A 27,860-nucleotide genomic window follows, 5' to 3' on the forward strand; every position below is an offset into this window, starting at 1 on the left:
CAGGTAGTTTGATACTTCCATTAAACAGGTCAAAAAACAAAAAATGACAATGCGCATCACATGTCAGATGTCTTGAAATGTGGTCACAAAGGTGTGAAGCCTTTATGCTAAAATTATCTTAACATCTCCCTCTTCACATGTTAAAAGAGGTCTGCAAGTAACATGTTCGTCTCTATAGTAATGTAAGAATGTAAATGTTTGTATGTGCAGTTTTAAGGGTAGCAAAGGCTCTGCTGAGATTTACACTTAGTGCAACCATTAGTTTAATTTTCCTTTTTCACTCATCCATTCCCCCTTTTTCTCAGTTTTTCTACACTGAGATGTGAAATGAAATCCTGAACCTACACACGTTAATCTACTTTGTCATTTCCTAAAAAAAAAGTCATCCATCCAACCTCTTGTTTCCCTCCTTGGTTTCATCCTTCCTTCCCCTTATCCATCCCTCTGCCTCTCCTTCTTTGCTCCATTTCGCTGCTGACTCCTCCCTGTATGTTACAGCTGTACTGTCACTCTTGAATTATTATGTTCTACATACTGCAGGGACTTCAGGGTGACTCCCCTGTGTTTTTGCAGGCTCAGCCAAATCTAGTGTGGCAGCCAATATTTGGTTAATAAAAAATCTAATTCTGTATCATTTCCCCACTTAGGCTCAGAATGAGTTCTGCAGGTCTTTTTTACTCAGCTGACTGATCAAAATTGTGATTGTTTCTACAGATTCATATTAGTAGTTTCAGCTTGTTTTAATATGAACACCAATGTAAAAGCATCACAAAATTCACTGGAGGATTATTCTTTTGGCAGGTTGGGTGCAAAAAACAAATCAACCATGAACAACATGTTTAATATTTAAACAGTAATTTTAGGTTTGTTTGGCGTGCTGTGGCAAAACTCTTTTTTTGTTGCATGTAAAGTATTGCACCTCTAAGCCAACGCACATTCCGATTTATCCACACCGCACTTTCTCCAAATCCTCACAGAAAAAAGCTGAAAATTGAGCTACAGCCAAGCTTTTGGCAATAAAGCCTTTACATACAACACCAGAAAAAAAGATCACTGGAAAAATATTCAATTCACTTTTTTATTGGATTCAATATTTCTGATCAGCAAATCCATACTTCATTAAGTAGAATTAAGTGTTACTGTTCAAATTCATTGGACCACAAATGGCTTCCATGCATCAACCAATTAATCAATCAGTTTTTATTGGTGTAGTGCTAATTAATAACACGTCATCTCAAGACACTTCACAAAACAGGTGAAAATCCTTACTCTTTGCTATATTATCTACAAAGACCCCACAGTATGAGCACTGCACATTTAGCAAAGGAAAAACTCCCTTTAAACCTCAAACAAAACCAGAATCATGATGAACAGCTACCTACAGAAACTGTGTTGGGTTTAGAAAGTGGGATAGAGGGAGATGCAGCAAGAAAACAGGGACAAGGATAACAGGAGCAACAACAACAACAATGAATAAGTCTTAAGGCTACATTATCTGAAGACATGTCGATGCTGAGGATTTAAGGAAAATTAAGCATTGGCTCTGCACGTCAAATGTGCACTGAGCTTCACAAACACGACGAGAACATACAGTTGTTGGTCTAATTTTCTTTCTGTTCTGTTATTTTCCATCAGTAGATGCTGACCTCCTGTGATCCCCCATGCGCCCCTTCCCATTTTCTATATGCTGATTGCAGCAGGGGTCTTTTACTAGCCGTGTGTGAGGATAAATGGTTATAGGTTATTGATCCATGAACAGCAGCTTCCTCTTCACCTCAGTTCTTTAGAGGAAAACACAAGTGGGCTAAATGTGGCATGTAACAGTACACCTTTTCTGATTAAAAATCTGTAAACTGCTGTTTGCAAAGTTCAGATAACTTAAATCGATGGCTTGTGTACAGTCTGACACATTTTGAAGTTGATTTGAATGCAAAAAGGACTGCAGGAGCATATAGGTTCCCTTTCCTTTCGTCCTTTTTGTTTCCATCCTCTGGTTTAGTTGCCCTCGCAGCAGTTTGTGTGTAACAGCAGTTTCTGGTTTGGCCTGCCTGTCCTGCTCTCTGTAAAATGAACAAATGATGGAGCAGAGCATCGACACTGACACCTAATCAATGCCTATCAGAGCTGCAGCGACAGACAGGCGGCCTGTCATCAGTGCCTCGAGATGACAAATAATCACAGTGTAGTGATCTTGTTGTCCCTGCAGATACTGCAGAACCTCCAACAGCCCTGCCCTGATTACACGCCTACATACAGACAAAAACACATACTCAATATATCTATATTTTCTAGCTTCTGTTTTTAGAAGCTTACCAGTTAACCTGAAAGGATTATATGTTAACCTGTCCGAAGCTATTCTATGTAGCGTTCTTTTTACAGTAAAAAAACAAACAATATTTATTCATCTTTCTTATTCTATCAAATTACAGTGTAAAGGCGAAGCTGAACTTTTCTTTTGTTACAGTGGTTTGGTATGATAATTTAAGACACTTAAGAAAAAGAAAAGGCAAAAAAATAGTCCAACAGATGCAGCAGAGTGATTCATCTATGCTCCCCCCCTCGTCTCTGAGCAGGTGGATACTTCCATAGCACAGTGGGAGCGTGCTCCTACAGAGAGATCTGATTGGATGGGAGATTAAACGTCCCCGTTTTGTGAAAATGTCTTTGCGCATGTAAATGTGCACTGTGCGAGCGATTGTTGTGTTTGCAAGTGTCTGACTGCGGGATGCAGTGTGGTAATAGAAATGTTCAGGGAGTTGATTTTAGATACTGCAGAAATACAGCATACCTGCTGCAGCACACACAATGAGCCACACGTGAAACAAGTGGTTTCATCACGCATCAGATTTATGTTGTCTAAGGATTTTCAGTCTTTAATGTAGCACAACACTCATCTGTGTGTGAAAATTGCTGCCTCTCAAAGTGCATTTAGAAAATAATACAAAAGAATATCAGGATTTCACAGTGCAGTATTTCATTAAACCGGTTTTAAATTAGTCTCACTTTTTTTTTTCTTTACCATTTTATGAAAATTGGCTCAGAAACATGAAGATGAGGCAATATCTTTTTTTTTATTATTAACAATTGTTGTATCATAGCATATTTCATAAAATGCCCTTCAAAAAACTTGCTGGTGACATACTGTTACTGGAAAGACACATAATTACCTTCAATGTTAATTTAACGTGAAATTTTGTTTCTCTAAAAACTCACATAAAAATAAAAATAAATAAAAACAAATAGTGTGCAGGCTTGAATACACAAAGTAATGAACGCTGACGACATTCAATAAATATTTTGTTTTGTTATTTCGTTTGCATCAGAAACTCCCCCTACTGACATGCAAATCAAGCAGAAGTACTCACTGCAATACACTGAACCTCTTAAAAGCCCTGTGCAAGACACCAAATCTTATCGGTGGTAGACTACGGTGGCCCTGAAGGTCAGCTGTAAAAACATTTTGCAAAGCTATTAAACATAAAAAATCTTTAAGGAAAGGCAAAAATAAATAAAAACACAAAATGTCAATAATTTTTTCATTGAATATTATTTTGCATTTAGTGAAATTCTGCATGTATTGCATCATTTGAAGTGCTTTTAGGTTGACCTTCAGGGCCTTCAGTAGACTGACCCAGATACTGTTTAGCTGAACAGTTTCCAAAAAAAAAAATGTCTCTGCAATTTTAAATAGACTGACTGTGCACATTATAAGTCAGGGTCAAAACAACACACGCACACACAGGATGAGAGTTTGATATTGAACGACAGCCGGCACTGACCTTTACTCACTGTTCCTGTCGGCGTGTGTGATTGAGTGTTTCTACTGAATTACTGTTGGGTGCAAGGTGAACCTTCACAAAAGTGTACACCTCTTAGATATCTGTGGACATTATTAACTTATACTTAAATCTTTAGAGCATTTTCATTATGATATACTGACTAATGCTCGGAATTATTATATATATCTGAAACAAATGTAAGCCTCGTTGTTATTGCAATTAATCAAAACAACATAAAATGGGACGCAATAACACAGTGCCAATATCTTGTGTGTTTGTGACAGTAAATAATATTGTTTTATTATGTATATTATCTGAGCATCTCCCTTTGTAATGCTCTGTGTCAGCGCCAACAACAGACTTGTATTAGGAATGGACAGCAGAATATCTCACCTCAAGTGAAGCCAAGAGATTGAGAGTGCTGCTAACTAGCTGCAGAATAAAACATAAACCACCTATGTTTTGTGCTCTGTCATTATCATCGCATCGTACTGATTTTTTCTGATTTCGTCAAACGTGTTAGTTGATGCTATAAAATGGGTTGTCACGTCATGATAGACTTCTATGTTGAAATTTGTGACCGACAACAGGAAACACTAAGTCATTGAACTCCCCATTACTGTGTCTGATAGCTGTACATACCTAAGGGATCTTTGTAGTTTTAGTGATGTTTAACTGTATATTTTTATGTGTTAAAGAGGTGTAACGTCAGTACTGCGGCTCTTCCATCAGATCTCTTCAGTGCCAAATGCCCAACTTGTCTTTGCCCATTTAGGGGTTATATTGGCTTCGTCTTTGTCCAAGTAGAGGAGGCGGAGACAGGTTTTCCATTCTTCACAGTCTGTGGTGCCAACGCAAGGAGGAAAGAAAAGCAAACACACATTCATATTTTTCATTAAAGAAACTCTACATTGACATGACGTGTGAAAGTGACAGTTTCAGTTTAGGTTGTTTTTCCTTTTGGTTTTTGTTCTCAGCAGCAGCAGCAGAACCAGTCATGTCTGACCCTGCCAGCTCTCTACGAGCTTCACTCTTAGAGTTGCTCTTTTAAAAGACAGAGCTTGTGTTTTTTTGTCTAAATGTCAACACGACATCAGTTCTTTTCTTGGGGAGGCTGTGATGCTCTTTGCACAAGAACACATGCACACAACTACACAAAGAAACACAGTCAGCAATGACTTAAACACACACAAGCACTCACATATTATCCTCAGATAAAACACACACACACACACACACACACACACACACACACACACGCACGCACGCACGCACGCACACACAAATCCTGGCCCCAAAGCATTTCTCAGCCAGAACTGCCAGTTTCATGAGGCAGAACTAATTCACTGTACATTTTTGGAATCCGCCTCTCTTTTCTCCTTTCCTTTCACCCTCCTCTCATCTTGGTTTTCTAATTCGCTAATATCCTCATCCTCTCCCTCTGCCGCCCTCTTTCACTCTGACATTTTCTCTGCATCTTTGCACATTCTGTGGCTTCCTCTTTCCCCCTCATTTGCGTCTCCCTCCTCCTCTCCTTTTATTGTTACGTCTTCCTCTATTTTAAACCATCTCATATTCATCCTTAACTGTCTGCAAATTTTCTTTCTTCCAATCCTTTTTTAAAAATGTTTCTGCTTTCTCTGCTTCTCTGGATTACGGCTACTTAAATGTAAAAAAGAATGAGTTCGAGACCAGGCTGCGCGAAAATGATGAAAGGATAAAGTCCTTATTTTAGCCACCTGTTCTCAAATGAGAAACGTTGAGCATGTTGTTATACTTTCGTAAAGGTTTCACAAGTGTAGACAGTAAAAACAGTTCAAGAGAAGTTTTTACTTTACCCTGCAAGGACTGTAAAATTATGTATAAATATAATAGGTATAAATATAAATATAAATAGGACACAAACTGTCTGTGCGCATAAGCTAGATACTTAAACAAGGCAGACAATTGTAGATAATTAAAATAAAATTAAGTAATAGTTGTGTTGGAGCTTTACTTATGCATATGAAACTACACATGCTTTTGGCACAACGTCATCACATTGTCTTAAAATCAGGACCCTGAAAAGCAAACTGCTTTTCGGAAAAAGAACCACACTGACTGTAAAGAAGTTGTGTCTGCAGAGGAAATTGGGGTTATTGTGATGTAACGGTTTGTCTCATGTTGTCAGCCTGTCGTTAGGTTAACTGAAAGTAATGTTATGACAGCATTACTTTCAACAACAGCCGTCAATGGCACTCCAAAGCTCCCTGCTGTAACAGACAGGTGTAGTCATTCAGGCTTCATCCAGTTCTATTTACAGTCTATGGTTATGACCACCTCTGTGCTGATACTTTTAAGCTAAGGGAAGTGTTTCATTCACAGTATTTATGCTATTAGTCGAATTCCACCAAACTGAGCTCATGATTTCACTGATTAAATTCAGTTTTCGTCAGTATGATTCATGGTTTGCTATCGATTTTTGTGTAGCATCCTGGAATACTAAAACAGCAGGAGCTGAGAGAGGTTTTTATTTTACCATCCCTCATTTCACCCTCAACACCCTCTATTCCTTTTCTGTCTTCTTCATGTGTTTTTTTTTTGTTTCACACCATCTTCTCACATGTCCGCCCCCCACCTCTACTGTTTTTTCCCCATTTCTCAGCCTCCTCCTCTCACATGTCCGTCCCCCACCTCTACTGTTTTTTCCCCATTTCTCAGCCTCCTCCATCTCCCTTACTCGCTCTTTCTCCTCTCAAGGCTCTAAGCCCTTAGTTGAACTTTCCTCAAGATTTTTAGCCTCAGCCCCCTCCAGCGGGATGAGCTAGCAATCTTCCATACCCATAATGCTGCTGTCCAAGTGAAGACTGCGTCTTGCACTTCAAAGTACACATTTCAGGACTTCAAAGGCTGCAGTCTCTCTCCAACTAAAACCAAGGCCAGATCAATTAAATCCTGATAATACCCAGCAGCCCCCCACCACTGAGGATAAGGTTCAAATCTTGGTGTACACACAGGAAGGCAAGAACTTTGTTTCGGTAAACTTTTAGTGTCCCCGAAGAGGTAGTTATTTTGACCGTGCTACAGTTGGAATATGTAAAATAAGACCTATATAAAACTGTGATTTGGAAACGTAGGTGCAATCATTTTATAGGTATAGATCTAACACCTTTTTGCCAAACTTAAGCTGCATTTCCACCAAAAGTAGCCATGATGACCTCGGGATCTTCTTTTCAACAGACAAGATGGCACTGCCAGCCCAGTGTACCTATCAGAAAATTACTTTCACAGAAGTTATGTCAATAGGATGTGACCCACCACTTTTAATGGTGAATAAGATACTCAAAGATTCACAAGTATGCATCATAGTATGGCAACACATCCAGACTGTTTAACTGCTCGCTTCTCCGGTAGTCTTCAATATGCTGCAAGTACTAAACCAACCAGAAATGCACAGCAAAGCTCGACACAAAATTCCTGAAGTTTAGGAAAATGTATCTTCCGAAACAAGAACCTTTTGAGAGGTAAAAGTCACTTAGATCTTTGTTTTTTAAAACCTGGTCCATGCAGTTGAAAAGTATCTCCAATATTTGCTCATCCCTGGGGAAAGTTCCTGTGTAAGAAATGCAGCTTGAGGTAAAGTTGTGTTGTTAAAATAACTGTTTTCATTTTATTTATCCATTATTCATTTATCCTCCCCTCCTCCACACACACACACACACACACACACACACACACACACACACACACACACACAGACAGACAGACAGACAGACAGACAGACAGACAGACAGACAGACAGACAGACAGACAGACAGACACACACACACACACACACACACACACACACACACACACACACACACACACACACACACACACACACACACACACACACACACACACACACACACACACACACACACACACACACACACACACACACACACACACACAGGCAGTATGTGAGTGCAGCGACCAGTATTTGCAAACTCACACGATATATATTTTATAATTCAGTTTGAGACAAGACATCCTTCTGAAGCTTCTCTGGAAGTTATATTTGTACTAAAATCAGCAGAAAATTGTTATGTCATGCACGTTTATGAAGAGCAGTTATTTGCAGCATCACTATCTTCTCAATGAGCTTCTGAGATAGACACATGAGATAAATACAAGACTAAGTGGTGAAGTCTTATGAGTGATAAAGCAGTTGTTAAAGTTAGTTGACTTGTCTGGCTCTGTGTTCCCTGTTGACTCATGCAGTAGTGAGATAGGCAGGTCCACTGTGGCTCTGTCCTGTTATGCTGCTGGCTAGCTGCCATCCTATTACTCCAGGACTCAAAATCCTCTGCAGCCCAAACGCGCGTGCATGCACACACAAAAGTGTTCCTCCCAGTGAATTATTGAATATTATCTATGTGTGTGTGTTTATGTGTCAATCGGTCCCAATGAGACAGCAGGCATTTATAGGATCTTTGTGACAGATGTGGGTCAAACTGTATACTAACCATGATGTGCAATTGGTCTGTTTCTTTCTCCCAACACAAAGGCTTAGGCCTCTAAACCATCTGGTCCCAGTCAGGTTGTTTGTACAAATCCCTGGTATGTTTGCCTTAATCCATGAATACAAAGAATGAAAACATTCCTTTCAAAGTCACTGTCATTCAATTGATGAGGACTTCAGTGAAACTGCTGCAGGCGGCTGTCAGTGACGAAATAAAGTCTTGCAACTCCTCAAACGGCAATCTTTTCTCTTAGACATTTAGTGCAGAAAATACAATTATAGTTTTTAAGTTGTTTGACAGCGCTTTGTTAAAGCTACATAAGAAATTGTTCATGAAATTGATAGTTTAAAAGGCACACAAGAATGTTTTCCTTAATGGTGCAATATGTCTCTTATAACAGGGAGAATGGTATCTAGCCCGAGTCCAAAGAGAGCCCTAATCACTTACCCTCAACACTCAGTGGGTCATAATTGGCTCACAAGAGGCACATTTAGTCTTACAGCACTCGTTCACACACCAGCCTTCAGTGAACAATAAACCAGTTAGCTTGCTCTGCTGTTTGATGCAGCTGCAGTGACAGAATATGGAGATGAAAGATTGAGCTGAACAGAGAAAAGGAGAAAAAGACTGAGCAAGAATCTGTGCTAGAGTAAATATTGGAATGGCTTTTACAGTGTGGAGCGAGCTCAGCAAAGAAGAAGGCGGCAAGTACAACGCCAAACTGGCTGTGCAAATACAACAGTGCTGCTGCACTCAGAGACCTTCGGTGGACGCCAGGCACACCAAAACAATTTCCTCCATAATGTTGCTCTAATATCCTCTAGGTCTCAACCTGCTGTTGCTCGTGTCATAATGGCTTTCTTCGTATTAATTTGTTCTGCATACTTGTGATGCAGTTATAATCCGACTGCTACACCTTTAGTTTACATAGTGTAAAAATGAGATCATCCATAACACAGTATGGGCTGAAAAAAAGAGGTAGGCTTATCTGCCTGATCCTGGTCTTAAATTTGCCTCTGTGAAGAATCGCTGGTCGGTCGGCTGGAGACAGAAAATAGGTGGGCAGTGAAAGAGGTGACAGTGTAATGTGGGCTATAAAACATAATGTGTAAACATTAACACAAACACACATATACAGCCTCGCACCCACGCTGCTCTCTCACACAACAAGATTACATAATTAAAGAGGCTCTACTGAGCAGATTTTTAAAATATCTACATGGAAATGAAACCTGTTCACGTTACACAACCAGGAAGACGAGTCAGCTCTCATTCGCCTTTCCTACAATTATTTCTCCTCCATATTCTGCCTCTTGTTTCCCTTCTATTCTTCCCCTCCTCCAATTTATCTCTTTCTCTTCCTCATTGGTTTCCCAGTCCCATAATTTATACCCTCCTATTTCTCCACCTCCTCTTTACCTTCTCCCTTTCTCTAATTTATTTCTCGATTTCCTTCTGATTTCCCTTCTTCTCTTTTTATTTTTAAGTCTTTATTTTACTTCTCCATTCTGTCCTTAGTATACTGCCTCCTGTCCTTTAGTTTATGTCCTCATCCCGTCTTCTGTTGTGTGAACCTGAATCTCTTCCTTCCTTCTGTGAAACTAGGTGTTAGATTAAATCCTGCACTTTAAATCAAGTTTATGTGTGTTTTAAAACAAATCAATGTCTTTCACTCAATAAATGTCTCTGCTCTCTCCAAGATCACTAGTGTCCCAATGGCATGTATGAAGAGGGTCTGTACTGTATGATGCATCTTTGTTTGTTTATTGTATCTGGTGCACAGGCAAAATTTAATCCAGTAATGCAGATTAGATATTCAAATATAACATTTTTGAAAAAGGATGTCAAGTTGTAAACATCAAGCGAATCAAATAAGAATGGTCAATTTCATACTTGAGAACAGAAATAAACTGTGTATATTAAACCCATGATGCTTTGTGGAGGAACATTTAAGTTAATTTCATGACAAACATTTAATCTTAACTTCCTGATGCAGAATATCTCACTAGTCAGTTTGAACAAGATACATTGTAGAGAAAACCAGCTGAGAGAGTGGAGGAAGACTTAAAAGAAAGCTTACCAAGGGTCAGAGTTGAACCTGGGCCTCCTGCTTCAAGGACTAAAGGATCATCATGACTGATGAAAAATAGGAACTGGACCCAAGTTCATTACTTTTATGGACAGAATTTCTAGGCGCAGCCAGGGGCCGGAGGGGGTCCGGTTCGGGGACCACAGGATCTCGTCTCTGCTTTTTGCGGATGATGTGGTCTTGTTGGCTCCATCGAACCCGGACCTCCGGCGTGCACTGGGGCGGTTCGCTAACAAGTGTGAGGCGGCTGGGATGAGGATCAGCACCTCTAAATCTGAGGCCATGGTTCTCGACCGGAAAAAGGTGGTTTGCCCTCTTCGGGTCGGTGGGGAGTCCTTGCCCCAGGTGGAAGAGTTTAAGTATCTCGGGGTCTTGTTCACGAGTGGGGGGAAGATGGAGCGCGAGATCGACAGACGGATCGGTGCGGCGTCTGCAGTCATGCGGTCGCTGTATCGGTCCGTCGTGGTGAAGAAGGAGCTAAGCCGAAAGGCGAAGCTCTCGATTTACCGGTCGATCTTCGTTCCTACCCTCACCTATGGTCATGAGCTTTGGGTCATGACCGAAAGAACGAGATCTCGGATACAAGCGGCCGAAATGGGCTTCCTCCGTAGGGTGGCTGGGCGCACCCTTAGAGATAGGGTGAGGAGCTCGGTCACCAGGGAGGAGCTCGGTGTAGAGCCGTTACTCCTCCACATCGAGAGGAGTCAGTTGAGGTGGTTCGGGCATCTGGTCCGGATGCTCCCTGGACGCCTCCCTAGGGAGGTGTTCCGGGCATGTCCCTCCGGGAGGAGGCCTCGGGGTAGACCCAGGACACGCTGGAGAGACTATGTCTCTCGGCTGGCTTGGGAACGCCTTGGGGTCCCACCGGAAGAGCTGGAGGAGGTGTCTGGGGTGAGGGAAGTCTGGGTGTCTCTGCTTAGACTGCTGCCCCCACGACCCGGCCCCGGATAAGCGGCAGAAAATGGATGGATGGATGGATGGACCCAAGTGCAGCCACTAAACAAAAAATATCTATTTAAACAAAAAGGCAGAAGGCAAAACAAACAAACAAACAAAAAAATTCCTTTCTTACTCCCAAACACTGAAAAGTCCAAACGCAGGAGGAATCACAAGGAGACACAGACACAGTATGACACAGACTGGGTTTTGACAAACAATGAGCTTACAGAGAAGGGAAGAAACACAGAGAGTAAATAGACACAGGGGTAATCTGACACAGGTGAGACTAATGACACAGGTGAAGACAATGAGGACAATCCAAATGGAGGGAAACACACTGAGGCAGAATTAAATACAAGAAACATTGAAGACACACAGAGAACTCAAGAATGTAAGGGGACACAAGGATATGAAATCACACAATAAAACAGGAAACACTAAAGATGAAACAATAAACATTCATTTAAAGAAACAAGCAACACCAGGGAAGTACAAGAAACTTAAACAAGAACATCAAACCTCTGATAACACAAAATCAGATTGAATCATGATATAGCCTATGCACATTGGGCGCATGAGCCAACTGATTTTTATTTTTAACTTTTTGAACAGAAACAGTCATTTTTGTTGAAGACACCTGACTTGTGAGGAATTATTCATTAGTAACCACTGTGATGTTACACAGTTAAACACTGACCACCAGTACAATTCACACATTTCAAAAGTTCTAATCATCACTTGTATAAACACTTTTTAATATTGAACTTCGAGTCCATTTTATTGTAAAACCCTAAAATCTAAGCAAATATGGCTTCAAAGATGTACATTATGTTTCTGAAATGTGAATAGGACAGCATAAAGTACTGAAGCATCAAAAGCTGCTGTCTGTAGACAGCAAGAAGAGGAGAATGAAGGCATCAGAGATATCTATGTGCATCCCAATGGACAGGAAGCAAACTGAAGCAGTCAAGATGTAGACATTCAGACACAGACAGTGAATAAGAAGTTGTAGTTCTACTAATAGCAGGAAAAAGAGTTCATGTGGAGGAGCTCTATTGAAATTTGCACGTCGTAATCATCCGTGAGCAAGTTGCTTCATGTACGATGACAGAACTGATGCAATCTGCGCACTAAATGCTGAAACCTGCCCCACATTTCACTCAATGTTGTTTGGACTCAAGAATGTTAGTGGAGACGTGCTCAGCAAGTTAGCAAACCAGGACACAAGCAGAAGGCAGTACAAATTAAGATGAGGAATTCAAAGGATATTTGATTTTCAGTTACATGTTTAAAAAGAAACATTTCTTAGGAAATCTTGTTTTTATATCTTATAAATCCTAATAACGTGCAATTAACACTCTCTATAAAAGTGTTTATATGTTTCAATATTGCAGGCTTTTACATCCAACTGTCTTCTATTCATTACAACCACAGACTCTTCATGAGTATTGCACACCTAGGCAGAAACTGCAGCATCACTGAGGAAATTGATAGATCCATTCAGAAATCAGTCATTACCCACCTTACTGTCAAATGGACTTGGGCTTAATGTATAGTGCGTTTTAGTCTTTTGACTGCTGCGAAAACTTTTACATCTTTTAATCCATTCATACACATTCTCACACAGCGTGAGCCACTTGGGGGGAAGTGTCTTGCCAACATCAGTCAATTGGCTGCATGTGCTGGGGATCGAACCCCCAGAGAGGCAGGAACATTTCAAGTAGACTTCATGTGAGGTTGTCGTGGTGATGATGATGTAAATGATGCAATACTTTGCGTCAAGTGGTGAAGTACTGCAGTGTGTAACAGTGGCATACTAATACTAATAAAGAAGGTATAGATTTCTGACTTTCAAATAACTGCATTTTGCTTTAATTCACTAAACTAGTACTGTATAGTTTAGAATGTTGACCTTTTATTTGGATACTTATGTTGCTAGAAAGTAGGTCATCCTTATGTGCACTTTCTTCTCTCTTTGTCTGTCTTCTCTCTTCTTCCAATTACTGCGGACTCAGCAGGGAGCCACATTACTAGAGGTTGAGCTGAATTTCTCTGTGTGTTTTTGTATGTGCACCCGTGCATGTGTGGTATCGCTATCCCTTTCCTCATTTCTCCTCTCCTCCACCCAGTGGGCTTCTCGTCTCCCCTTCCCTCCCTCCCTCCTCCTCCTCTTCCTCCTCTTCCTCCTTCTGCTTGTGATCTCCCTCTCCTTCTGGTTAGCCTTCAGCTATGGGCCCTCCTCCATTTTGCATCGCTGTGAACTGTGGGACTTCATGTGTGTGTCTATATGTGTGTATGACTAAATGTGTGGTAAAGCAGAGTGCAGCCTAAAGCTGCAGCCAGTGCGAGAGGAGTGTGCGCTCGAGCAGAACAGTGGCATTCTGTGTAAAAATAGCCTTCACTCTGTTGGAGGGCGTGAGAAGGTACAAAGAGAGTGACAGAGAGGGAGAAGTGAGGGAGGGTACGATATAAGAGGTGGAGGATGGCAGTCATCGTGTAGTGAGGATAGAAAGAGAGAAACTGCAGGTGTAGATGTGTGAAAAGTAACACCATCCTTCACAGAGCTGGAAGGGATTGAGGGCTTGGTGATTGAAATCACTTCACATGTCAGATTCTGTGATCTGTTCACAAAATATAAACAAAATATTTTTTTTTATGATTAATATTTTTTTTTAAATTTTTTTTTTTATGATTTTCAAGAATTTTCCAACAAATTATGTTTGGTTAGGGTTACACATGTTGCCCTATCACCCTGCCACATCACAGCAACAGTATCAGATTCACAATTAGTAGATATATTAAGACAAAGAAATTCAGAGTCACTGAGTTTAAACAAGCCAGTACTAAACTATCCCCAGAGATGACACAGTTTCCCTCTTGACCAAATGGAATGAATAATTCTCCTTCATTGATGAGTAATAGGACACTCTCTCTAGCTGAGGGGTAGAATTAGAGTTGAACATAGCGGTCAGCGATTTGCAGTTTTGTCATGGATCAAACTCAGTGGTGGAAAAAATATGGTGTGCACTGGAGATGTAATTAAATGTCAGAAAAGATTGAGGAGTTAAAGACAGGAAAAGAGCAAACAGTAAACAAGAGAGCTGGAAGACAGAAGAAAAATACAATACAACACAATGTGATGCATTGTTAAATGGATTTTGAAAGGACAGACCCGCTGAGGAGAAGAGAGATGAGTGGAGACACAAAGAGAGAGACAGTTTGAATCCAGAATAAGGATTGATGGAGTTTTTTAGTGAATTTTATTATCAGGAGGAGAATATGGTTAGGTATGTTATATGGTCAGGTGGTGGCTTGATGGAGTTCTTTGTAGGACACATGTTTGTGTGTGTGTGTGTGTGTGTGTGTGTGTGTGTGTGTGTATTTGTGTGTGTGTAAGAGAGAGAGAGTGGGGTGTTTATTTGTGAATTGGGTCTTTCTTAACGCCATCCTTAGTGTGTGAGTAAGTGGAGCTGATATGATGAAAAAAATGTGAAGCTGTCAATGTGATGGCAATTAAGGAATTACTTCAACTAAGATCAGCCCGCTGCAGCTCTGCCTGAAATACAAGATTTCACTGTTTACCGTACTCGTGTGTAGGTCGAGTGCTCGTGTGCGTTTTTGCGTGTGCTTGTGCCTCAATCTTAGCAATCCTAAGAAGTTGGATCAGAAAACATCTGACAAATAGTGTGACTCCTTAGGAAGTTAAGACACACTAATACAAGCACACACACACATACGCACACACACACACACCTATACACACTCACATACACACAAACACACTAGACATTTAAAAGACCTTTTTCAAAGCATAAACAATGCTGGATAGAAGGTTTTATATGGAAGTTAGAGAATGTGTCTCCAACTATCCTTTTCTGGTAACATGAAAGAAGTACACTGAAATATTATACATTTTCAGAAAATAGTCTATTTGTGATTGAACAATCCTATTTTTACTGTTTGTGTTTCAGAAAAAAGAGTGGTTATGCCTGAACTGCCAGACGCAGCGGCTGATGTCAGGAGGTGGCCTTGACGATCCCCCACTTCCTGTTCCTCATCCGTCTCCCAAACACCAGCCGATGGGTTCCCCTCGTCACCAGGCACCAACCAGTCAGCAAAGCCCTCTTCACAAGCCCACCAATCAGCAGACTCCAAAGGCAGCTCAGCCCCAAACTCAGAAACAAGGTGGGACTGGCGGTAGTGGGCCATTTGCTCCGACCGCTGCCAAACAATTAACAGACACCAAGACAACGACACCAGCCACGACAATAGAAAAACAGCAGAAAGCAACTGAGGAGAAATCCAAGACCGAGCCTGAGATCCAAACTGCCAAAGATACCAAACCCTCCCAGAAAAAAGGAGAGCCGATTACACCGATCAAGGATCTTAAGAAGTCCAGGCACTATGATGTAAGTTTGATTGTTTTTTAAGAGTATTCTGTATGTCAAGCTATGGGAAAGAACCAAAAGTTTTCTGTGTTAAATCCTGCGCAGAAGCTATGGATGGAAAATTATAAACAATTTGGCAAAATTTCTGGAAAGATTCTGTGGTTTCCATAGAGTAACATACAGGCCCATGTGTCAGGTTGTTGTGTGACCTTTTGAGAGTATATATGCATGTCCAGGGATCTGAGCATGCATGGCTTATTAAAGCATGTTCATGCATCACAACCAAACATTTATTTTTCCTTATAAAGCCTACAGAGATTACAAAAAAAACCCTATAAAAACACAATGTGAATAAATATCTGAGCAGAACTTGTGCAGTACATTGGTTAAAAAGAGTCTAATGTGAACACATTCTTAATACAGTAGCTTCCCTATACGAACTCTATCATAGACAATTTCTACAGTGGTCCAGAACAGCTGATGTTTCAATTATATTTTTTTGTGAATATTCAGAGTTAAATAAAACAATTTCAAAAAAATTGTCAAATGTATCACTTTAATCTGGTTAGCAGTCAGCAAAATTGCATATCTTACTGTTCGGCCAGACATACACTGTCAGATATCAGACTGGTATCAGGTCTGACCCAATCTTTGGGTTACACAACAGATTTTTTTCTGGTCCGATAATTTTTCAGCACAATCTTTTTTTATTTGCTGTGCATTGTACAGAGATGCATGGGGACCAATCACAGCCCAATCTGTTGCTCAGGACAGGTCACATACATTTTTGGCATGCTTGAAATATTGGTTGTACGACTTAACATTGCACAGTGGCAGCAAATTCCCCAATTTCCCGAAATATTTTTTTCTGATTAATTCTGCACAAACTGTTGCACAGTGTCAGAAAGCCCCGTTAAACAAAGGACATGCCCATGTGATGTGTCTCACCACTCTTTTCACAGATGATATAAATAAGCGAAATATTGGCAGGGTACCTGCAGACCTCCAGCTGCCAGGGCCTATGTGCTTTGATTTAGCTAGCCAGCTGTGTTTGTTGGTAATGCTGAGTGTGTGTGTTTGTGAGACAGTGTGTACTTTGGATGATGGTGTTATTTGAGCCGTGAAAAAGAGAAAACTGAAATACAGGTAGATCTGACTTTGAATGTCTGTGGGAGTTTTCAAAGGAAACTTTATAGACAATTGTCAACTCTCCATCCTGATTAAACCCATACAGTGTGGGATGAATCAGGGAATCCACTATGAAGTGTAAACCTGGCCTCAGTTATTGGGAGAGAGCAGACAATTTTAGACTTCAGTCTCTGTTTCGCACAACACACTGAATAAATGTTAAAACAAACCAAACTTTCAGTTTTGTGATTTCGACCTCTTTACACAACTCCTGACTTTCTTTCCCCTGCTGAACTTAATAAAGTGATTAATTTGAAAATCTTTGGCATGAATTTTCCATTATTCTGTAATATACAGTAAGTTAAAAAGTTCTTGCTTGTTTAAAGCTGATGTCTGATACTATCACTTCAAAAGTACTCTTATTTTGTTATTAGTCACTGATCCATGAAATACATTTAAGCTGATTCTTCCAAACTTACTTTTGCTCTTCTTTTGTGTAACGATGTCCCTAATAATTTAATAACAGAGAAAATGATGTTGATAATAAAATGGCTGTTACATATCACCTAAACACTACCTTTAAAAGTTGTGGGTACGGTACGTTGGTATTTTTTTTCGATTCCAACCATAGTGCTGGATGTCCATTGCTGTCAGTATTTTCCTCCAAAACAAATGCTAAGGCAGCAAATGGCAGCAAGTCTTTCATGGATCACTTTTGGGAGGCACAAAGAGTGACAAAGAAACACAGCGAGATAAATTTGCCTCTATTTTTTTATTTAAAGGCAGCCATTGCTCTGACTGAAATATTCATAAAGATTCCCTGCATTTGGCCTGCCTCAACGGCAGAGCTTTTTACAATTAGGCGGCTTCTGCAAATTCAAAGTGCAGAGAGCTAAAAGTGAAGTCTCTTCTTAAAGTATTGAAACCATCGTGAGATGTACTGTTAAAAAGACTTCCATAACATCTTTCTATTTTGAATTCTTTCCTCCATCCCTCTTTCATTAACCAGGTTAGTCCCTTTGTGATTATGATTTGGCATGTTATGATAAGTGTAAGACAGAGCCATTGATGAATTTGTTTTGGGTAATTGGTGTGTTCCAGTTATGTTAACCTCACAATCTTTATTTTCACTCATACAAAGATGTATTTGTGGTTTTTCCCCCTTAAAATGTAAACATTTTGACGTATCTCTTTTCATCAATGGCTCAAAATGTTTTTAACAAACCTAACAACTGCAGAATAAGACACTGTATTGATACTGTGTAATTATCTTATTTATCTTGATCCTGTCATTTACTGTTTTTTTTTTTAGATTGACCTCTTGATTAAATCAGACCACACATCACATGATCAAAAATATTAGCTGTAAATATATATATTTTTTTTCTACATGTTGCATTGTATCTTACTGTTAAAAAAGGACATATTTAGGAATGAGAAGTAAGTGAATCTGATTGGACTATGGTTTATTCAGCTTCCTGCTTTGTGTTCAGTTAATTCACGTGACCTTTCAAATATTTCATGTTTAATTATGGTGAAACTGAATAACAACCACAATACATTTTGATTATATGTTCTCTGGGAATTTACACCCATCAACATTTTTGTGAAATTCAGCCCCTTTTTTCTCACACAGGTTGTAAGAGCATTTTTTTTTTTTTTACTCTTTTTGTAAACCTCCAATCATTCAATGAAACCTGACGTTTAACTATCTAAAGTAAAAATAATTTATTTCAAATTTGTCGGGTAAGAAAATGATGTCTTCATAATAACCATAAGCAATAATACACTTTTAAATCAGAATAATGTACATACACATTCTGAAAAGCTATTTAACTTAGCCGAGACAACATTAATGTAGCTTGTATTTGTAGAACTATTGATAAATATAGACATAAGTTGAGCTTTCTCCAGACTTTACTGCACAAGGTGGCAGAAAGCAAAGTGTATTGTTAGCATGTGTTATAGACAAGAAAATAACAGCAAATTATAAACTGATTATAATCCTTCAATGGCTTTCATTTTTTAATATTTCTGAAAACAAGCATCATGTTTCTTCAGAATCCTAAACACAAGATACCATGTACACAAAGAAAAAAGCAGGAGCTGACAATGTTTTATGGCTAGTTATAAAAAATAACAGCTGCTTGGTCACACATACAATATAAATGTTTTGGCTGTCCAAAGAATACACCCAAAGGCAATTAAATTGGACTTAGCCACCAAGATTGTCACACATTGTTTTCCCTCAGTTTTGCAGCATGGAGTTTGGCATTGTGGACAACCTCATGTTGTTGTTTATATCCTGAAAGAGTATGAATCTAAGGAGTAGTAGAGGGTACATGTACTCAAATGCTGTGCTATCTAGCTATTCAGTTTATTCCCAAATACTTCTCAAAGAGTAGGGTGAGTCACAGAAGGATCATGTAGCCCTGAAAAACACGTAGTTTCCCACATATACAGGCCATCCAGGTACAGTATATTGACGTAAACTTGACTAAACAAATGCCTTTTTTGTTTGTTCTGTGCAGCAGCTTGCTACCAATGTGATGCCCCCTGTTTTTTTTTTTTGCAGTCTTCCAACACAATGCTCACCTGTTGTGGGAGTCACAAATAATTACTTCAAATGGGAGCTTTGTTATGTTGCATTGAGCCCCCAAAAATGTAGTCAAGAAGATGTAAAGTCAGTGCACAGGGATTTGCAATCTATGGGGATGGATTCCTGAACTGTGCGCATCAATTTTTAAAGTATCTGCATGGATTTGCATTGAAAATTATTGAGTACAGTTTAAAAATCTGTGTGCAAAGTAAGGTAAGGGTGGTCAGTGCATCAGCTCTCACTCATGTTCAGTGCAGACAGAGGCATGTGCAAGTTTTTCTGTCATTTAAATTGTCAACACCTCTCTTTAAACAAAAGCAAAAGCCCACCTGATAAACACTAAAAGAGATGTGAAAGACAAAAAAAAAAAAAAAGACAAAGTATAATCAAAAAGTTTTGTACCAAGATGCACAAACTGATGCATAAAAATTGGTCAGAATGCAGGAGAGAAAAAAAGTTTGGTACTTTAAATTTAAATTTCTAATGAAAAGTTGATCATTTGAATATAGGCATCGATGGAATTTACTTTCTATTGAACTAGCTTTAAGTAGCCATGTAAACAATCTTAGTCCTGTGACTTAGAAATAGTTTGTGGCGATGCAGAGCTTAATTTAAAATTTTATTTGAAAAAATTATGCATATCATGCAGAATCTGTGCAAATAGTATATCTATTCTCATTTCAGACAGCATAGGCTGAGCCGGGTCCTGAATGTGACAGATATATAGATATATGAATACTCTACATATTATTTAATGAAAACAACATCATTCAATAACTAAAGAAATTTACTTTAAGTATATTTTAATTAAAACTAAACGCATAATGCTTGTTAAGCATCAGATCCTTCTACGACTTTTCATTAAAATGAATAAAAAATAAATTTACTAAATTTAAGAGAGTTTACCCAAATCTAATTCATGCTTTTTCTTTCTCTTTTTCTCTATAGGAGACTAAAAACAACAGTACCCATGACTTGTCACGTAGCCCCCAGAGCCTCAGTGACACTGGCTACTCCTCTGATGGCATCTCCAGCTCCCACAGTGAAATAACAGGACTTATCCAAGAAGAGGAGATGAAACTGAGTGAGAGGGGGATCAGTGGACGGGGCTCACCACCTAGCCCTTCTGAGATCACAAAGCTAGAAAGCTCGATGAGGCCTTTGCTAGAGAAGAGTCTTTCTGAAGACAAGGTGGAAAGGAGGGGAAGGAAGCACAGAGATAGAGACTTGGAAGACAGAGGAAAACGTCCACGTTCCCTGTCAATCCCACCTGATGATTACGACTCTGATGAGGACCTAGAAGATATAGTAGAGGAAGAGGAGGAAGGGGGAGACTGGGAAAGCAAACGGAAGCAAGGGAAGGAGGAAAAGAAAGACAAGAAAAAGAAGGAAAAAGAGGCTGACCCCACAGAGATGACGGATGAGGAGTTTATGAGGAGACAAATAATGGAGATGAGTGCTGATGAAGAAAATGAGGAAGAGGAAGAGATGGAGGAAGAGGATGATGAGGAAGATGAAGGTTATGGCTACCAGAAATCCAAGAAAAGTCACCATAAGCACATATCTGACTCAGGGAAAGAAAAAAGACGTCTTCAGCACCACTCCAGCAGTTTTGAGGAGGAAACTAAGAGCTCTACTGATGTTTATAAAGGTTCAGTAGAGGAAGGTGAGGAAGATGTGATGGCATCCCAGGGTGGCCTGAGGCGCTTCAAAACAATTGAACTTAATAATACCAATAGCTACAGCAGAGACATGGATTTGAGCAATGAAAATGACTTGAGTCTTGATCGGGAGCCAGAGCTAGAAATGGAGAGCCTGACAGGATCTCCAGAAGAGCGTTCACGTGGGGACTACTCCTCCACCCTGCCAGCAACTTCATCCTCATATGGGTCAGGCCAATCTCCTACTTCCATCTCATCAATGGAGGAGGACAGTGACAGTAGTCCTAGTAGGAGGCAAAGGTTGGAAGAGGCCAAGCAACAGCGAAAAGCCCGTCACCGCTCCCATGGCCCTCTCCTTCCCACAATTGAAGACTCTTCAGAAGAAGATGAGCTGAGGGAGGAAGAGGAACTTCTAAGGGAGCAGGAGAAGATGAGGGAAGTAGAACAGCAAAGAATAAGGAGCACGGCACGAAAAACCAAAAGGGATAAGGAGGAGCTCAGGGCTCAGAGGCGTAGAGAGAGGTCAAAGACACCACCGAGCAATCTCTCACCTATTGAAGATGCTTCTCCAACTGAAGAATTAAGACAAGCTGCAGAAATGGAAGAGCTCCATCGGTCTTCTGCTTCTGAATATTCCCCACAGAGTCTGGACTCAGAGGCAGAAGGATACGAGTCCAAACTTTACAAGTCAGGTAGCGAGTATAACTTGCCTACCTTTATGTCTCTTTACTCACCAGTAGAAAAATCTTCAACAACCACAACAACCACAGCACCATCTTCAACTTCCAAACCTCTTAAGAGTGCTGAGGAGGTTTATGAGGAAATGATGAGGAAAGCAGAGATGCTTCAAAAGCAACAAAAACAACAGCAGCAACATGGAAGACATGGACAGTACTACGAAGAGGATGTCAATGGACAAGGTTATGATGATGAGTATGATTATGAAGAGCAAACAGAATATGACAACGATGTAGCTGAAACAGAAACAGATATTTATGAGGAGATCCGTCAAACATCTCAGAATATCACCAAGATGCAACAAGCCACCGATGAACAAGTAGAGATTGAGATTGAGAGCTCCTTCCCAGACAAACAACTCTTAGACACAGGCTCAGCATTTGCTAAGCTACTCGAACAAAGCAATGCGCTCCTAACTCCAGGGACGAGCCCAACCCAGATTTCAGCTCCTGTGTCTTTTGCTGAGACTGGAAGTCGAATTCCTGATGTCAGGGTGACGCAACACTTCTCTGCAAAGGATGGGCACAAAGACAGGATCAAAACCCAAGCAGGAAAGAATGGCATAACCCCAACAGTTGCTGCAACAACTATTGCAGCTTATGGAGTGTATGCAAGAGATGCAGTGACTATTTCTCAGACCAGTTCAAGCCACACCATGACATCAACTCAGTCTGGTACTTATGGTCGACAATCAGGAAGTACTGCCACATCCTCAGCTACAGTCTCAAGTGTATGCAGCAAGATTGCAGAGATTACCCAAGCCTACAGTCAAAGAGAAGTGATTACAAGGAGAGTTGGGGAGACCAAGGGTGTCCCAGTTCGAGACAGTTCAACATCTTCTGCTGAGCGAGTTGCTGAGCCACGTTCTCCCAAGTATACTACTTATTATAGAAGCACCAGCCCTCCTCTTTCTCCATCACCGCCTCCACAGAGTCCCACCCGTTCACCTTCCAGAAGGACTACAGCAGAGTTCTCTACACAGACTTTTAGTTCAGCTCTAAGAATGGAGTCAGCTGGTTCTGGGCCTACATCTCCAGTGACGGCTCAGGGAACCCAAACATCACATCGATCAGCCTCTCCAAGGCTCTATCGACAGCAGTCGTCACAGGATGCCCCATACTCACCACCTCAAAGCCCTGCAAGGCCAATGACAGTCAACACTGCAACTTCTCCCCTGTCTTCGCCGACCAGATTTAGTCGCCAGTCTACATTTGAAACGTATTCACCCTGTGGCAGCCCTCCGGACACACCCCCTTATCAACAATCTCCAACACGTGGCTTCTATAGAACACAAAGAGTTGAGAGGGTAAATGTGGGAACAAGTATGGTCACCACAGCAAGTACTTACACCAGGGGGTCATTATCAATGGATAACATCTCCCTGTGTCGAATATCTACGGTTCCTGGCACCTCTAGGGTAGAACAGGGACATATGATCCAAGGTGGAAGTGTTGTAGACCTCAGAACAGCCACCAAAATGGCTCCTATTATCATGACTGACCAAGGAATGGATCTCACCTCCTTGGCCACTGAAAGCAGGAAATATCATGGTGGGGCAGAGGGAGGCAGACACTCAACAATTGTACAGCCACTCATAATGAACTTAAACACACAGGAGACCACCACACCAACCACTGTGAGTGTCACTGTGGCTGCTTCCATGTTCATGACACAGCACAAACATCCAATGGTCTACGGTGATCCTAGTCAAAGCAGAGTGGATCTTGGTCAGGGCATTGGCTCTGCTGTTTGTCTTTCTCAGAACAAACCACCTCCAACTGATCCATCAATACCAAAAATTGATGCCAAACTGGAGGACCTCAGTGTCCAGCAGAGAGAACTACAAAAACAACAAGAGAAGCTGCAAAAGCAACAAGAACTCCTTGAACAGCAATTGCAGCATCATCATCAGTTGCAACATCACCAGCAACAGGCAACCGCTTTGGCTAGGTACAGTCTTTCTGGCCAGATCCCACCTTTACTGAAAAAAGACTTACTAGTCAGCCAGACAAGCACTGCCTCGGCTGTGGTGAGTGCTGTATCACCTGTCATTAATCCTGAGCTGTATGGCACTGGTCCCATTGAGCTCAAAGGAAAACCTAGCCCTCCTGGTTTAATGTCTGGCGGTAAATCACCACATAGCATGGTGGTACAGATGGATGGAGCGCCAGACCAGTCAAGAGCAGTGACACAGCTCATGAAGGTAGAAGAAGGACAGGATGCTATGGATTTGACAGGAGGTCAAATTAAACCTGACAATCAGCCAGCTTGCTGTGATGTTGTTTACCGACTTCCATTTGGCGGAAGCTGTGTCGGTGGTTCAGAGAAAGAGGGCATTAGGCCTCCATCTGCCCCACCTCTTACCTATGAATCTGATAATGAGTATCAAATGGATGGACGCAAGGCCTACACATTACCTTTCCCTGGTAGGTTGCAGTCTTCAATGTCAGATACCAACCTGGCTGAGGTTGGTCTGCAGTCCTACCCATCTAAACTAGAACCCCAGTTTCAAACCTCAGGAGAACTCACAATGGATCTAACTGGTATGAAGCAGGGCTATGGAGGGTTCATGGGGATGCAGTATGGTTCCTATACAGATTTACGGCATGGAGGAGACATCACAGCTCAAACACTGCCCATAAGGAGATATAATTCCTTGTCTAACATCAGTTCAGACTATGGCTACTCACCTCGAGATATTGCAAGTTTTCAAGAAGCCAACTTGGCTCAGTACAGTGCTACAACTGCCAGGGAGATTAGCAGAATGTGTGCAGCACTCAATTCTATTGATCGGTATGGAAGCAACCCAGATTTGATGCAGTTTGGTAGTCTGGGGAGAGGAACTGGGCCTGGGACTACAAGACTTGCAGTAGGTCTTGGCATGAGACAGAACCTTCTTTTTGGACTTGATGGGAAGCCAATCTCCCACAATCAAGCACTCACCAACCTTATCAATGCTAGGCAGGCTAGTCTCAGAGCTATGTACCCAGCTGCCATTAGATCTTCTGATGGGATGATCTACTCTACTATTCAGACCCCCATAGCTTCTACACTTCCCATCACAACTCAGCCTGCCTCTGTTCTTCGTCCCTTATTAAGGGGGGTCTACAGGCCATACCCCTCTCCTAACATGACACCTGTGCCCCTATCTAGTCTTAGCAGACTGCCAATGAGTCCCAGAATGCCCTTATCTGGACAAGCTCCAGTCTCTTACCCAGCACCAGGTCTTCTTCAAACAACATCAACAACTGCCATTAGTGCTGCTGCTGCTACAACAACTTTTGCACCAGTGGGTGCCCCAGTACCTGTGTCCATGACAAGTAGCTCTACAGTCCAGGAAGAACCAGTGTACCTTGGTAAAGGTGCCACAGTGACCTCATCATCAGCAATTACCTCAGTACAAGGAACAGTCTTAATTCCAATGGAGCAACAACAGCAGCCAATAAATCTGTCCCAGGCACACCTGAACAGTCAACAACAACAGCAAATGGCAACTTCACAACAGCCTCCTCCAGCAGCAGCTCATGGCTATCCACCCTTAGCACCATCACACACTCAAGGCTACACTCAGCCTCCAGCAGGCCCATCTGCCCCCACTGGTGGCCTACCCATTGCAGGAGGACTTCCTCCCTTCCCTCCACCAGGTGCGATACACAAGGAAGGGGAAACCGAAGCAGAGAGGCTTCATCGTCAGCAGGAACAGCTCCTGCAGATGGAGAGGGAGCGAGTAGAGCTAGAGAAACTTCGGCAAATGCGACTGCAAGAGGAGCTTGAAAGGGAAAGGATAGAGCTGAAGATGCACAGAGAGAAGGAGCAGATACTGGTGCAAAGAGAGTTACAGGAGCTGCAGACCATCAAGGAACAGGTAGATGGAGGAACAGGGTCTTGGTTTGTGTCTTGGCTTGTGTTTTTGTGGTGTTTGTCATTTAGTTATTATTGTCTCTATAATTTTATTGTTTTATTATTTTAATGTCATGTCTTTGATGTGCAAAGTACGTTTTTTTATGCATGTCTAAAAACGTATACAGAATAATATTTCAAAATGCAGTCATTTCACTCAAGAAATTTTGCAAGGAAAATAAATCAATATTCCCTTAAAAGATTTTGTTAAAATTTCTTACAGTTAGTTGTACCATAATTTTAAAAGAAATGTTTTCATCACGCCTATGTTTTATCAAATGACTACTCTACCTTGCCTGTGTGTGTACTTTGCCGGTCATTTTTTCTGTAATTTAAGTCTGCATGATTATCCCTGTAGTATGTATGTGTGATAGAAATTGATGATGCTAAGATTTAAGTGGTTTCATGTCCCATTGGTTGGTCTGATTTTAAATAAGAAGACACATATAAAGTGTATTCATATGCCATTTGTTAATATGGTTTATTTGCTAAAGAAAAATGGGTCCTTCAATGTTTTAAACAGCAATAGCAAGTTCACGTAATTGTATGATTGCCTCAGTTCATAATTGCCTTGTGAAGTAGTTTAAATGAGGGCTAACATGAACATTTTCTTCTTTTTTTTGGTAGAACAAGCAGTTGAAAATCTTTCAAGTAAACTCTGTTAAGCAGGTGTGAAAGCCTTTCCTATTGAGAATGAACTCGAAATGGAATGCTTAATATGCATCTCATGACCTGCAATATGAGTTGAAAAAACAACCTAACTCCTTAATTATTCAAGCCTGTCATTTATGCAAAAAAAAGTTAATTCATTAAATATTTTCTTATAAGCATTGTTTGACTGACAACAATAAGTAGAAGATGCTGCACATTATTTATGTTTCGCTTCCATTTTTGTTTTTGCAATATATAAAAGTTTGACTAACTTGGAACCATTTTCAAAACTAATTCATTAGCATATGAATGGCTTAATTTCATCACTATTATCAGGATCCTTTTGATTTGATGATTTGCAATAGCAAAATTGCTTTTGGACTTACAAAAGGTCAAATCATTTTCATTGTTTTGAATAAACTTGTCTTTTCTCCTATCATTTATATTTCTTTATATTTGCTCATTACTTCTGCTTTCATTCTGTCTACTCTCATCTACCTCTTGTGTATTGCTTCTTGCTGGGTTTTCTCTCTCATTTGTGGCCACTTGTGCCTCTTTTTTTCCTCCCTCAATTTTCAGGTTCTACAGCAACAGCAAAATGAGCGTGAGAAACAACTTGTCCTTCAGAGGGAGCAGCTGGCCCAGCAGAAGTCCCAGCTAGACCAGATCCAATCATTACAGCATCAGCTCCAGCAGCAGCTTGTTGAGCAGAAGAGGCAGAAAACAGCTGCAGCAGTTCAGAGCGTGCAGGTGAGGGGGGATAGGACCACTGTCAGATTGCCTTCAATGATGCACAATGTCATTGATGTTGAAGGCTTCAGTTCTTGGGCATAATAGCTTCCGATTCTTGTATATTTTTGCCCCTATGACGTGTGCTTTTTAATGTGTAACCCCTGGCACAGGCCATGCTTGCAGAATTGTAGTTGTACACTGCCACAGCCTTTAATTCTTCAATATATTTTCTGAAGCACAAGCTTAAATGTTTTGTCAAGCAACCAATACTTACTCTTGCAACTCTCAAATAAGGCTTGCAAAGAACATTTGGCTTTGTTATAATAAATACTGCATAGTTAAATGCAAAAAAGAAATATTCTGATGCGATTTCAAAATATCTATAAGAATTAAAGATAATCAGCGATATATGTTTGAAAACCAATGCTTTATTTGGTCTCAAAAAACATGGATAGGGGTAAACCAATCAACATATTAACCTTGAAACAATCCTCTTTTCTCCAGCTGGATATGAATGGCCAGCCGATGCACCCCTACACCGACTCTCAGATAGGCTCTCGTTCCCTCCCTAACTCCTCCTCAGAGATTTGTCTTAGGAGCCAGGAGGAGCATATGGAGACCAGAAGCAACATGAGGAAACACAGCTCCATGACCAGGCTGAGTAGGGACAGCTTGGACGGAGATGGTGTGGTGTTTTACAGCTCCCCACGCAGGATTGTGGATAGCTGTGTGCAGACAGATGATGAAGATGGCGAGGAGAGGTAAAGAT

General features: G+C 40.8%; 1 protein-coding gene across 7 annotated transcripts in view; it reads left to right on the forward strand.

Annotated features, from left to right (window-relative positions):
- The window catches only part of bsna (bassoon presynaptic cytomatrix protein a), a 141,755-nt gene that overhangs the window by 90,522 nt on the left and 23,373 nt on the right, over positions 1-27,860 (forward strand). For 2 of the 7 annotated variants that reach the window (XM_079359081.1, XM_079359085.1), the window contains exons 4-9: positions 13,310-13,330; positions 15,266-15,703; positions 20,358-25,673; positions 26,336-26,377; positions 26,939-27,109; positions 27,596-27,852. In XM_079359081.1, coding sequence (XP_079215207.1) covers positions 13,310-13,330; positions 15,266-15,703; positions 20,358-25,673; positions 26,336-26,377; positions 26,939-27,109; positions 27,596-27,852 — 6,245 coding nt within the window. The remainder of the gene's footprint in view (positions 1-13,309; positions 13,331-15,265; positions 15,704-20,357; positions 25,674-26,335; positions 26,378-26,938; positions 27,110-27,595; positions 27,853-27,860) is intronic. The other 5 variants (XM_079359083.1, XM_079359086.1, XM_079359084.1 and 2 more) reach the window with 3 other exon arrangements.

This window comes from Symphodus melops (genome assembly GCF_947650265.1).
Source record: "Symphodus melops genome assembly, chromosome: 13".
NCBI lineage: Eukaryota > Metazoa > Chordata > Actinopteri > Labriformes > Labridae > Symphodus > Symphodus melops.